Genomic DNA, 14,922 nt, shown 5'->3' with positions numbered 1-14,922 from the left:
TCCTTGACCGAGCTGCATACTTACAGATTCAAGAATATCTTGAATCTAATAAACTCCTGGGTCTACGGCAATCTGGCTTTCGGCCCCGACACGGAACCGAAACCGCCCTTATCGACCTCAAAACGCAGATTGAAGAGACAAAGTTAATCTAGCCTTACTACTACTACTTGATCTCTCTGCGGCCTGGGACCTCGTTAATCATTAAATACTGTGCCGTCACCTTAAACTAGCCACTCACTTCTCTGATAAAGCTACAGCCTGGATCAGTTCATTCTTGGACAATAGATCGATGCAAGTCTTCTCCCCATTAGCAGCAGCCACACCGGCGCCCGTCACTTGCGGGGTACCACAATGGTCTTGTGTATCTCCCACGTTGTACAACGTGTTCACAAAACCCCTATTCGATATTCTGGATTATCTGGGTGTCACATACACTAACCATGCTGATGACACCCAGATACTCATTTCTATCTCAGGAGACCACGTCACTGACTCCCTCTCTGTAAATGCCATCTACCAAGTCATCCAAGCCTGGATGGCGCAACACGGGCTTTGTCTGAACGATGAGAAGACAGAGCTTCTCATTCTCGGCTCTCCTAACAAACTATCCAAACTGTCCCCAGAGTTCAAATCCTTCATCATCGATGGCAACACCATCATTGTTTCCAAGGACACAAACACTCGGGATCTACATTGACTCGACTCTATCCCTAACTAGACAAACTAACGCAGTATCCTCTGCAGTGGCATACACCTGTAAATTCATCACAGCCAGCTGCCCCTTCCAGTCACCTGCCAACTGTATCTCTCTTGCCAGGACTCTTGTGCTGTCAAAAATTGACTATTGTAATGCCCTCTACTTAGGCACCAACAAATGTAACCTAAACAAGCTTCAAATCATCCAAAATAATGCTATTAGAGCAGCTCTTAACATCCCCAGGAACCAACACATTTCAGACACCAGACACAACTTACGCTGGCTCTCGATCCCGCCCCAACAAATTACTCTGAAAACTCTTGCACTCACGCACAAATGCATCTCCAACCAGGCACCCTCCTACCTAGCCAACCGATTCGTCCCCCATAACATCAATAGACCCCGCAGAATTGCTCAGACCAATTCCCTCACTATACCAGGCTACAACCTTCAACGAGCTGGCGGAGACAGTTTCCCAGTAATGGTATCAAAACTCTGGAACTCACTCCCCAACACACTTAGATCCGAACCATCCTTCCACAGATTCAAAAACACGGCCGGCGCCTGGCTTATTGCCCAAGACCCACACTCTTCTAGCTAACTACACCTTTTGCATCCTGGCCTCTCTGCCAGCCACCTGCCTCTTCTTTTGCACATAGGTCATCACTATTGCTCACCTGTAATTTACATTTGTTTATATCTGTAAGTGTAATTTAACTGCTTTTAAACTGCAATTTGTAATGCTATGTCTGCCCTACCTTTGCTGTAAACTAAAATACGCGCCCGGATGCCCTCGGGCCTGGTGCGCTCTATAAATAAAATAAATACAAATACAGTAATTTAGCATCACACACTTTTCTCATAAGTCAAGTGATCTAAAACGTACCTGTGAGAATAATATTTGGGATGTTTCCATGACTGGTGTAATTGAGCTGCTGAGAGTCCTGTAAACTGCCATGACTGCCAGTAAGTCCCATCATGGCTGCTTGAGAGTAGTTAAGGGTTGAACACGGGCTATAGAGGCTGTTGGAGCTAATGGCATTCTCTATCATATTAAATTGTTCAAGCTGCATATTAAAAAGAAAGAAATGATTAAATCAACTTAATGTTTCAAGCTCAGAATGTAACATACCTTGTCACCATTTTCAGGAAGAACAGCTGTGCGAACCTGAGGTTTGAGACATTTGTTAGAAGTACTTATCACAAAGAAATGAACTGTAATAGGATCCTATTACTTAACTTCCAGCAGGCTTTTAGAGAAATAATTTAAACATTACAATATCACAGCTCTTCCAACACAAGTTAGTTATAACTATAACACAAGCCTATAGTTAAGCAAAGCACTGAGCCCAAAGTGATCCCAATAAGGGATCCTTGGTGGGCAGGAGGGCACCCAGAACTGTGACAAAAGCAAATGCTATTCCTAGCCGGGAAAATTACTGCACCAATATTTACAATTTTACAACCAATGGAAAAACATTGAATGAAAATTTGATTGAAGATTATATTAACTGTAAATAAAGTGTAGAAAACATAAGGCACATAAGCTTGGTACCAAAAGAAATGGATGTGAAACTCTGCAGCTCTTCACGATATCCCCTGTAAGAACTGGAATAATTCCAACCCAATTAACCTCAGGCCCGAGAAAAAATGGTTGTGCATCTTGAATGTACATCATAGCTATTTATTTACTAAAGTGATCAGATCTCATTTAACAGCTGAAGAAATAGCGTTTGAATGCTGTGCCCGTGCACAGAACTGTCGAACAAAGAAGCAGTCAAAGCAAGAGGGGAGGGTAAAAAAAAAAAAAAACTCAGTATGCTGTGGTTTCACCGCTGGATGATTCCATGTTTGCCATTTAAACGTGGTGTTTTCGCCACTGCCAAATTTAGTTTTTTTAAAGTATGTGTTTAGTGTTTGGGGTAGGCAATTGGGGTTGGCAGGTTGTGGTGGTGTTAGTTGGGGACCCCTCCGCCGCCAAAAAACAGCGGATCGCGAAAATGCATTTAAAAAGGCAAACGTTGAATCAGCCGACATTCAAAACACATGGAACCAAAAAATTCAGTTGCTGGCTCCGGCACCCTTCCCACCTCCTGTGAGATGACTGGCAGAGCCCCCACTGTAGAGGCGGTGTCCGGGAGAGTGGGCACCACTCAAGCTTGTGGAGAAGAAGGTTAAAGCGATGCGTTACATCCCACCGATAGTCCAGAGGCAAGAATGGACGGAAAGTAACGGGAGCTTGGCATGTTGAACACAGTTGACATGAAGGTGCTGGATAGCATGGGGCACTCTGTAGAGGAGCGGGTAAATAGACGATACCCGGTCAGAGGTGACTAAACTGCTCACCAGCACGATCCATGCAGAAACAGTCTCCCAAATAAGCCTATAGTTAAGCAAAGCACTGAGCCCAAAGTGATCCCAATATGGGATCCTTGGTGGGCAGGAGGGCACCCAGAACTGTGACAAAAGCAAATGCTATTCCTAGCTGGGAAAATTACTGCACCAATATTTACTTGTGGATCGAAGAGTTACTGGTGCTCTTGAGGGAGTGGGGGAGAGAAAGGAGCAGAAGCATAACCAACCTTTAGCAACACAAAACATTTCCACACTTCATCTATATTTGGACTGGATCTGACTGAAAAGCTGCGGTGGGGTGAGAAGAGACCTCACCATGGAGCGCTCAATTTGTGGGGTTTGAACACCTACTTTGGCTACTGGTGTACATTTACAGTTTGAGTGTTATACCCACTTGCGAAGTCAGCTACACCAACAGCAATCAGTGTAAGGATAAAGTGATTACATATCTGGATCATCATGACAAGAAAGGAGCCCAAGTTGAAAAATATGCTCCAAACCTAGCAATCCAGCGCTCACACTACTGCAAACATTGAATTCTTGGGACAGATAGGAGGCAGGACTGGAACCAATATCTACCCATGAAATATTGATGCCCATTCAAGAAAAAAATCCCTGGAAACAATTGGGTTCATGGGAATAGAGGTTATGCTGCTTTACCACAAAATGCATAAAATACGCTCCTGAGTTATTCCTACAAGGATATAAGAAGCAGAGAATACAATGTAGGTGCTGAAGACTTGGGTAGAATAACAACTTTACCAAGCAACTAATGGCCGAAGATCCAAGAGGCAGATCAAACTGTAATAGAAGGGTGGTCTGACTTCCTAAAGATTCCAAGGGCCCCAATCATTCAGAGAGTCCTTTTTACAAAAGTGCCTCTGGGGTGCTTCATCTAAAATAAAAAAACTTCCATCCACATTTGGGAAAAGAACCTGGTAGGATATCAAGCAAGAAGGTAACAACTAGGCAGGCTCTCCAAATGTTTTGGAATGCAACTCCCATCAGCCTTACCCAGAATAGTTATTGGTGAGGGGGTCATAGGAGTCCTAGTCCAAAACATCTGAAGAGCCAAGGGTTGCAGAGCACTTACCGAAGCAGACTTAAGAGAAATATGTAGCTCTACATGCCCACAGGATGACGAATACAGGTCAGGGTTGGACAGTGTGATGTTCCCAGACCAAAGACCGGCTGCTCAGCAAGCAAAGATGCTTATTTGTTGAGGTGAAGAGAAATCTGCTAAATAAGCACATTAATTACTGCCTTAAAATAAGGCTTAACTCAAGGTTTTCAGCGGCGGGGACAGCTTGGTTCTTTTATTCACGTCAAGAGGTTTGGGACTGTGACATGAAGGCAGACAAGAACAGGAGGTAGAATACAATACAGGGCACAATGGGCACAGGTGTGCTGGTAAACCTTTGATGTCAGACTCTAAAGTTCAAGTTTCTAAATTGCCAGGAAGTGGAAGCTATTAACCTTCTGCTTAAAATCTAGATGAGCATGGTGGCTTAATTACCAGAAGCTACCTTTGGCTCCTCAGTCCAAATGGTGAGACACAAATATACCTACTATGCTGAAAGACGCAGGGCGACTCTACGCTCTCGACCAGGGTATTATCATACTAGTACATACTGAAAAATTGTACAAGTGTCATCTTGCGCTGCATATTAAAGAAAAAACTGATTGCGGCACAACTAAGTGGGAATTTTAAATGACTTCTTCCTTCTTGTGAGATCCATGTTCCACACTTGTAGACACTCCATTACAGGCACACTCCCTTGTGTCCTGGACACTAGCAGCAAAAAGTCGGGATTCCCTGATGAAGACATGGATTAGATAATTCCATCACAACCAAACCAGTCGGAAATTGAAGATTGTTGCAGATGTGATTTTATGAATTGCAATTTATTATTCTGATCCATTCCAATTTGATGACATGTTCCTACATTTCTGATATATTATGAAATTCTCTTTAAATCTTTTTCATGTCACCACCTGAAAGTCTTTTTACATTTAAAACGCATTTTTGTGGATGTATTTTTTGTATGTATGAGAATGTTTCTTGATGGATGAATGGATTGTTCATTGCAGCTATGCATTTGGTTATCTGCAATGTTTTAAATGTTGTTCTTCATGTAACCTTAATGTAATTTAGAGTGTGGATTAAAATACATGATAAAGTTCAATAAATAATACTTTTGATACACATTATCTGAATAGAGTCCTCTGGACAATTTTTCATTATATACGCACACACACAAACATACCTACCTTACAATAGCTCTGCATTCTTGTAAACGTTTAAAAAGGAGAAGTATTACACATACAACATTTAAAGCAGAATGCGTCATATTTGATGGCAGAAAAAAAGTATGATTTGCCTCATGTGGAAGTTCGATTTGTGGCACGCTATATATTATCTCCTTGTTCCCCAAAAGTACTTTCTCCTTATTGAGTGATGCAAAATATCCAGGAGCTGCTTTTAGCCCCACTAATCAAATCCTTATTTATCATAAGGGGCTTGCTGCGAGAAGTACCTTGGGTATTAGAACGACTTTAGCCACATCCCACGCTGAACATAGCCATGTTAGACTGGCTATTCATCACCATGTTTCCATTCTGTGTTCAAAACTGCCTACCTTGTACAGGTAGTCCCTTCATTAGCTATAGAAATGGCCTTACTAGACTGGCCTGTTACCGGCATCACCCCATTCCCTGCCCCACGCCATTCCTACCCTCTATGCCACCATTTCTGCCCACTCAAGATTATCCCCATAGCTCTAGTTCTACTAGTAGCAATCTTAGGCTAGAGCCAACTTCCACCTTACACATGACTGCTCCCACTCGCATCCTAAACACTACAGACAACCTTCATACTCATCCCATACAGGGCAACACTAGATTATCGCCTGAGATCACGCACTACAACATGCCCTCACTGCCATGCTCCAGCTTTTAGTACACCTAAACAGCGCAAGCCTAAAGCTTACCTGCCCAACAAAAAGTACAAGACACCTATGGTATTGACCACCAAACAAGCTCCCAGTGTGCCACACTCACGGATTCCCAATACCTCTGCTGCATCTGAACTTGAGCCACCTACTAACTTTAAAAGGTGCCCTTATCAACGCCCGATCTCTAGGAGCCCACGCCATCGAGATCCATGACCTAATTACTGAACAACAACTGGACCTTCTAGGAGTCACAGAATTCTGGCTTCACCAAGCATCTGGAACCTTGTTAGCTCTCTCCATCCCACCAGAATACACCATCCTTATGACCGATCGATCCAATACTCAAGGAGGCGTTGTAGCCACTATGGCTAAGACCAAATTACAATTAAGATCCTGCCCCCTCGAAGATATAGCAGGCTATGAACTCCTACTAGTCAAATTCACAACAAATGAGAAAACCATGATAGTGATCTACAAATCACCTAATACCAACACTCATATAGACGTAGATATACCTTTGCTATTAGCCCCACTCATTAAACCAAACACCAAATGCATTATCCTTGGTGATTTGAATCTAGGCTTCAATGGCAACCAAGACCACAAAGCAGAAGCCCTACACTCAGCATTTAAGGATATGAATTTCACTCAACTGGCGAAGGCCCCTACCATATTAAGGGCAGAACATTGGATTGGATTCTCTCACTTAACACCACGTTAGTTATTGAATCAATCACACCCCTTGGCTGGACGGACCACAACAGCATAAAATTCACCCTCATGTGCAATGAAACTTGCCCTCCTAAGACCAAAACAATGGACACCTACAAAGCCAGAAACACTTGTAAACTCGCAGCTGAGAATTTTGCCCCTATCCTCAGCAAAGCACTAGAAACTAATTTGGTCACCAGTGACAACCCATGCATCCTTGCAGACCCCTACCACAAATGCCTCACCGCCACTATTGACGCGTTAGCACTGTTAACAACAAAAACGCGACACGCTGACAAAAGAACGTGCTTCTGGTTCAATGAAGAGCTAGTCTCGCTAAGGCGAACTAAACAATCTCTTGATCACTCCTACAAAAAACATCCCACTATTGATTGTGCCAATGCTTTTAAGGCTGCAAACAAAATGTACAAAGCAGCAATTATTACCCACAAAGCTAATGCATACAACACTCACCTTAGTACCGTCTCGTCATACTCTAAAGAGCTCTTCTCCATCCTTAGAGAATTGGAAAACCCCACTCCAGTCACAGCCCCTGCAAATTTCAGCAAAGAATGGTGCACCACCATTCAAGATGCCTTAGCCTCCAAGATCGCCTTGTTACAAAACAAAATAATCACTACAAGACAAATATTAGCTGATAAAAATGCCTCTAACAACTCCTTCACAAAATCTAATGAAAATACCAACCTACTATTCCACTTCACCCCAGTCACCCAATTACTAGTGATTGACTCTATTTCCAAATTAAAAGCCTCCAACTGTAAAGGGGATAACGTCCCAGCTCAACTAGTTAAATCATGTGCACCCACCCTCACCCCTATTATAACCAATTTTGTCAATGCCTCCTTCAATACCAACATGGTCCCGGCAAGCATCAAAACAGCTTGGGTCACCCCACTTCTTTAAAAAAAAAAAAAAAACCCTTGACCCAACTGTTCCTACGAACTACCCACCAATAACCACGGTCCCATTCTTGCTCAAAATCATAGACAAAATAGCATACACACAAATCCAAGCCCACCTTGTCTAGCTCCGAGGAGCTGGTTTTTTACAATCTGGTTTTAGGCCTAACCACAGCACGGAAACGGCACTCCTTGACATAAAATTTCAGATGGATACCATCAGGGATTCAGGGAAACTCTGCATACTTCTGCTGTTAGACCCATCTGCATTGTTCAACCTTGTGGATCACGACAAATTGTGCACTACTCTAGCTAAGGATTTCAACTGCTCTAAAGATGCCACCCTGTGGGTGAAATCATTCCTAGCCGAACACACGTCTAGAGTCTCCACAGGGAAAGAAGCTGCCGATCCCATTCCAGTCCCCATTGGGGTACCCCAAGGGTCTTGTCGCTCACCAACCCTCTATAATGCTTACACAAAGCTTCTCTTCTCAGCATTAGACGACATGGGTGTCATCTACACCAACTTTGCAGATGAAACCCAGATCCTCATACCTATCTAAGGTAACTACAACCAGGACACACCGACCATCAATAAAATGTATGCTATAATCCAAAACTGGATGGCTTTGAATAGCCTCTGCCTTAACGATGAGAAGACATATTCTCATCGTGGGATCCCAATATAAAATAGGTGCCCTCCATTCGGACTATTCCTCAGTCAACATTGAAGGCACGTTGATTCCAGTACTTAAACAAGTAAAAACCTTAGGAGTTTACCTAGATCTCAACCTCACAATGGCTAAACACAAGTGCACTCTCATCGTCCACATTGTATACTTCAAAATGAATTGCCTTAAGCCGCCAATTTCGCACACCCACCAACTGCTTTACTTTGGCCAGGGCACTGATCTTATCAAAGTTGGATTATTGTAATGCGTTATTACTAGGGACTTCCAACACCAACCTTAGTAAATTACAACTAATGCAAAATAAAGCATTATGGGCAGCTTTAGGAATAAAGAAGTACGAACATATCGCTAACGTTAGGAGGGAGCCCCACTGGCTACCCATTAAAGCCAGAATCATCTTTAAGGTATTATGCATCAGCTACAAATGCCTTTCCAAAAAAGCCCCCATCTATTTGAACAGCGCCATAAACCAAAAAGAATCCATCAGATCGCTAAGATCAAGAACAATCTGCTCATGGTGATTCCCCCGCTACAAAAATGCTAGAGCTGGGGGTAGCAGCTTCCAATTCCTGCCTTCCAAACATTGGAACTCCATCCCTCTGAACATCAAAAAGGAGAAATCCTTCCATGGCTTTAAAAAATTGCTAAAAACTTAGTTATTAACCAATTTTAGTAAAATGTTCAGATTCAGAAAAATGTAAATCAGCATGATTCGCGCACTGTCTTAACCTATGTATGTAAATATCACTGTAGTTTCTTTGTATTACTGTCTAGCCACATGTAAGTATTTGAATATTAATGTCCAAGTTGTCTGTAACCACGCGTGATACCCCAGGGTCTGAGTGTGTAACAAATGTAATAAATAAACCCCCTGCATGTCCACAACTGCTGCCTATGGACAAGGGCGAGTCCGAAGTAAAGATTCTGAAGCACAGACACACAGCATAAACGATAGCAAAGTGTGAGACTCTCTGAAGATGGAAGATATACAATGCAACAAAAATATTCTTCCTATAAGTTGCAGTGGAAGTAGACGGTAGGACTGCTGGCCGGAATGTTGCCAATTAGATATTTTGAAATATGAAGGGGCTATTTCATGGTTTTCCCAGAGGACGATGTATGCACATGTTACAATAATATATTTTCCAGCATAAGCCATTCCCTAGACTGTGCCTTAGGCCCCAGAGATGATCGATCATGGTGCCTCTGCAGGGACAACAGAATTGCACAGCAGTTTTTGGGGGTCTATGTTTAAGCAAAAGGAGGACATTCACGAAGATCTACTCAAATCACTGCCACATTTTCTACATCTTGTTCACAGCAGGTTAGACTAAAATCTAGGTGAGAATTTTGCAATTACATATAAACGGTTATGCTACAGATACATTATTTTGCGAAAACAAAGGCGATGATGGGTCATGGGGTGGAAATGTGTAGTGACAAGCATGAGGCTGGATACCGGTCAAAGAGCAAAAACATAACGATAGTACTTAGGTGAGGAAATAAAACTCTGTCCCAGAGTGGGATTATTAAAAAAGGAATGGCTGAAATTACTGCAATTTCCTAGAATGCCCAGGGCCTGAATGATATGATGGCAGGTCCAACTAGCATTTCATCAAAAAATTCACTTGAGTAAGGGGTGCCCTAGGATGCTAACCAAACAACGGAATAAGCTGCTCCAATTATATGCATACACTATTTATGCAAGAGGGGTCTAAAATCGGGTGACAATGAGGTGCAGCTAACAGCGAAAAGTTATTTTGAGGACAAACAAAGGATTGGTGTCCTGCCTTCACCACACCAAATCTTGGTGGAGATGTGTAGAGACGGTGAATGGTGCTGCTTGGGAGCCCGTTTCCTGGTTCCATGAGGCTGAGAAGTGTAACTGCACTCTCCTCATTTTCCGTAAACCCTAGAGGGTGTTGGTACCACCAGGCGAAAGTTTGTGACCTGCTGAAAAAATGCCCAGTAGCTGCTTTGAGATCCGCAACCTTCTCCATGGTGGGGGAAGATCTGCTGCTCCTTGGTATCCCACTTGAGGTCCAGGGAGACCAAGGCTTTTGCAGGCTAGAGCTGGGGCTTTCCAAGGTTGATGGAGAACCCCAGTTCAGAAAGAATATCCATTTGTCTGGAGGCCGTATTACTCCCCTCCTCTGGTGATTCCGCCCCGACCAACCAGTTGTCGAGACATGGATACACATGGTGACCCTTCGACCTCAGCAGCGCAGCCACCGCATTCACGAGTCTTCAAAATACCATTGGGGCGAGTTGAGCCCAAACGAGAGAACCTTGTACTGGAAGTGGGAGCCCATAACCCAGAACCGGAGAAAGAAGCGATGGGGCTGCCATATTGGGACGTGTAGGTAAGCATCCTTCAGGTCCAGGGAGCACGTTCAGTTTCCCCCTCGCAGAGACTGTGCCATCAGCGCTGGCATAACCATCTTAAACTTTGGAGGGGTATTTAAAGGCTTAGGAAGCATATATCCAGAAACACTCTCAGGCCCGCCTGGTGGTTGTTCTTCTGTATTGCAACGATACAAGAGTAGAATCCCAAGCCTCTCTGCACTAGGGGAACTTCCGCTACTGCTACGCTCACAACCAGTGAGCTGATCTCCACAAGGAGAGATGGTGTCCCAATCTGGGAGAGGAGAGAATGGGGGGAATTTAATGGATGGGGAGGCGGAAGCCCTGGGATACCACTGAGGGGATCCATGGGTCCATGAATAGTGAAGAGCAAGCCTGCCCCACACCAGAAAAGTGTGGACCTTGATGATCCTGTCATTGCTTCTTTTACTCTGAGGCTGGTGCCTGGGAGAGGGACTGGCAGAAGCCCTTGTGCAAAGTTGTTTGAGGTTTGCACCTCTGCTGGCTGGGGGACCCGTCAGACTGCCCAACTCTCTGATCCTGAAAGCCCCCTAAAGCTGCCAAACATGCAACCCCTATCGCACCATGATTGCCTCTGCCCAAAGGTCTTCAATACTGGCTTCGCAAGTATAGCCAAAGACATGGCTGTCTGAGAATGTTTTTTTTGTCCAACTCTTCATTTGTGGAGGAATGGAACAGGTCCCCCGCATTCAAAAGGGAGGTCGAGGAAACAGTCTTTTACATCAGGATTGAACCTGGTGGCCTGGAGCCACGCTGTTCTCCTCATATCTGTGGCCACACAAATGGCTCTATCTGCCGTGTCCACATGTGCAACAAAGGGCTCCCTTAAGTCCCGTGCTACAATTTTGGCTATGGCCAAACGGCCTTGAAATATGCCCGCCTGTGAGCTGGCAACTCCAGGAGGAAATCTGCTTTGCGTCCAGCCTCTTGTTAGTTGGCTGCGTAGAATGGGCTTTGGGCTAGCCCTTCCTTGTCAAAGCCTCATCTTTTTGGAGCGGAATGCCAGATCTGGTGGTTTAAACGGATGGTCAACACCTCTGCTAGGATCCCTGCTTTTGGTGGCTCCTTTTTCAGCTGAGCAATACTAGCCTGTCATGGAAAGCCCTTGCCGAAGGTGTCCTGCTCATCCGCCTTGTCTGTGTCACCCTGATCCGCTGTGTCCTGTGGGTCCATATTATCTGCAGGCGGCGTGCCCAGGGGTACCATGAACGCGGCGGAGCCGGAGTGCTAGGCTGAGCGGGGGCCAGAGTCTGTAGGTTGCAAAGGCATCGAGCCTAGGTGTTATGATTCATTGACACCTTGAATACCAGCTGTTATGAAACATCTTTGCTTTATTCTTTAAGTCAGATAGTCGACGACCCCCGGGAGGGCCTCAACCACCGTCCACAGTCTTATCCTTCCTCACTCCGTAATATCTTTAGTTCATGTTGTGCCGGTTTCATAACAGCTGGTATTCAAGGTGTCAATGAATCATAACACTAGGCTTGGAGCCAACTGAGGATGGATTGGGGCTGGGGGATGTAGGAGAATAGGTGGGATCATGTCTTGGATGATTCCCCTGAGGATACCTCCCATTTGAGGAGCACTCATGTGAGGAATTAAAAAATAAAAATAAGAAATCGCCCCTCGCATGCTGGGGAGCTGCGCTCCTGCACTGGCACTGACTGGGTGATTGACTTGTACTGTTGTGCTCCTCCCACGCTTCGTCTGCCCTGCGAAAAGCCCGCGTCTGTGTAGCGCACGTGTCCCGAGGGAACAGGGTAGGAAGTGAACCATGTGACTTGCGGCATGATCATGGGAGACCATTCTACCCTCTTGGTGAATTCCTGTCTTTGGGGGTTCAGTGGATTGGCACGCTTCTTCATTTTTTTACTGTACCATGCCACGTGCGGCCTACGTGTCCGTGGAGGTAGTGTCTCTGGCCTCCACCTGTTTTGCTTGTGTGCATAGGCTCGGACCTCTGACATGGTGCCGGTAGTGCTTTTTTTACTGCATGTATGCGCCCCCTCAGGCAAAGGCCTGGTATTAGAGCAGAGCCCCTCTGGGATTCTCCAGTATAAGAGCCGTCTGGAACCGGGAGGGTCTGTTCACCCCCTCAGCCACAAGGCCGGCATCTCAGAGAGCCTCAGAACGCTTGCTGGTATTAGAGCCCGATTGGCCCCTCCTGCCTGGTCGCCTCCTGGGGAAAGGAGTCACTTTTGCGGGGTGCTTTGGAGAATATAACACTTAACTTGGGTTTAAGTTTTCATATGTAGGTACTCCTTCATATGTACAGGTGGAGATCGGGAGAACAGCTCCCTCCACCTAGCCAGCCGGTTCTTTAGTGACCGGGGAGTAAGGGCGTTGCACACCGAACAACCATCCCAGCCATGGTCTTCGCTTAAGCACCGGAAGCAGAGCACGTGCGGGCTCGATATAGGAAAGGGCGGGCACCTACTATAGCCCGCCGCAGTCGACATGCACCGGGGAGTGTTAGGCAAGATTGTATGCAGTAACTCTCAGGGAGACTATACCAGTCTTGTCCTTTTGGTATTGGGTAACACACATATTGGTACAGGTCTGTACTACACAAGTTGGTAGAGCGAAAGAGCAGCCAGACTTCTCAAGAGGGGTAAATGTGAGCTGTAGGGCTGTAGCATCGAAATCCACACATACAAGTATCCACATAACACTTACACTCAAGGATTTCTAGTAAAATAATTATTTAATGATCCGTTTTAAATAAGCATGCAACAATAAAAATATACTTGACACGTTCTCAGAATCAAGATAAGCAAGTAGATACTCTTTAGAGATGCTTCATACACACTTCCTACACCTTGAGGGGACTTAAATTACCAGGACAGTATTGGCATTTATATATCACTTTTGCACTTGTAAAAAAGGTTAACAGGCTCTCAGAGCGTGTGAGCGCTTTTATAATCCCCCATTGAAGTCTAGATAAAAACTTTTCCCAGCAATAACAGTTTCAAACAAGTTACCACCTAAGCGGGGAAGTTAGAATCAAAGTCAATGGGACAGAAGAGTCTGTAGGGAGCCAGGACAGCCAAAGACAATTTGAACAAAGTCTATGGAGCTGAGGCACTTCTTAGATAGCACAAAAGTATTGCACAAAGTTAGAGAGTCTGTAGAAAACCACTGTTGAGCCACATGCTGTTGGCTTGTGAAGGTAGAGCTGAGATCAACTCTGCAAAAAGCACCTACTGCAAGCCTCAAGTGAAATAGTGCAAGCTACAAAGAGGTAAGTACCCCTTAATCAGAACAGTACCTTATGTTTGAAGAAGAGGATCCAGCTGGCTTCTTTCCTGGTTGCAGACTTGCAGATCCTGGGTTCCTGGGCCTTAGTCATAGGGACAAGAGGGAGGGCGTCTGGAGGACTCCTGCACAGCTGTTCGGAGGTTGGTCGCAGCTACAGGCTCTTTTCAGTTCAGCAGCACTTTGCGGTATCAGCTACCAGCCAATAGCACCGCTGCGGATCTTGGGCCCTTGGACTTTCTTTGCTCCTTGAGTCCAGCACTCTGGTGAGGTGACTCGAGCTTGGGTCGTCCTTTTTCTGGAGGGTCCTCAGGATCTGCCTGGAGCTTTGGTCCAGCTTAAAGCCGATGCACTCGATTACGGCTTTCTCGATACCTGGCACTCGGTTCCAGCAGCAGCAAAGAAGTACAGCCAGTTGGGGAAGGTCTTCCAGCAAAGTTAGTCTTGGGGTTAGTTGGTCCCACTAACCCAAAGGAAGAAGTCGTCCTCTCCGGAGCTTCTCTAGTCGATTCGGAAAAACAGTTTCAGCACTGCAGCAGGGCTTCACCCGGCACTTCAAGGGTCCAGGAGGATGCAGCAAGTTCTCTTCACGATTCCTTCGTCTGATATTTCGTCCAGAGGTCGACTGTCTTCAGTTCAAGAATCCTCGCCTTCAATGCAGGTTTCTCCCATTCATGCACAACCTAGCTGTCACTCAGAGCAGGGTGGCTGTCCTGCAAGGACAGCCAACCAATCAGCACTGGGTGCATTCAGGTTACCAAGGAGACTAAGGACAGAGTTTTGTGCACCTCCCTCGTTTCCTGCACTGCCAGACACACTGGAGCCAGAGGCAGGTTTCAGCACTGAAGTCCGCCAAAGGCAAAACAAACAAAAGTGTTAAACCTGGTTTGGCGTGCAGAGTAAAACTCAAGAAAGACTTCACTAACAAGAAATTGCGAAAAAAGGCGACC

General features: G+C 45.2%; 1 protein-coding gene across 6 annotated transcripts in view; it reads right to left on the bottom strand.

Annotated features, from left to right (window-relative positions):
- The window catches only part of CRTC1 (CREB regulated transcription coactivator 1), a 1,230,699-nt gene that overhangs the window by 35,846 nt on the left and 1,179,931 nt on the right, over positions 1-14,922 (bottom strand). For all 6 annotated transcript variants that reach the window (XM_069649310.1, XM_069649311.1, XM_069649312.1 and 3 more), the window contains one exon: positions 1,584-1,764. In XM_069649310.1, the coding sequence (XP_069505411.1) occupies positions 1,584-1,764 (181 nt within the window). The remainder of the gene's footprint in view (positions 1-1,583; positions 1,765-14,922) is intronic.

The sequence above is a fragment of the Ambystoma mexicanum genome, chromosome 1p (assembly GCF_040938575.1).
Source record: "Ambystoma mexicanum isolate Mex_15411 chromosome 1p, UKY_AmexF1_1, whole genome shotgun sequence".
Classification (NCBI taxonomy): domain Eukaryota; kingdom Metazoa; phylum Chordata; class Amphibia; order Caudata; family Ambystomatidae; genus Ambystoma; species Ambystoma mexicanum.
The sequence above is the reverse complement of the archived record's forward strand: the minus strand, read 5'-3'. Positions and strand labels throughout refer to the sequence as shown.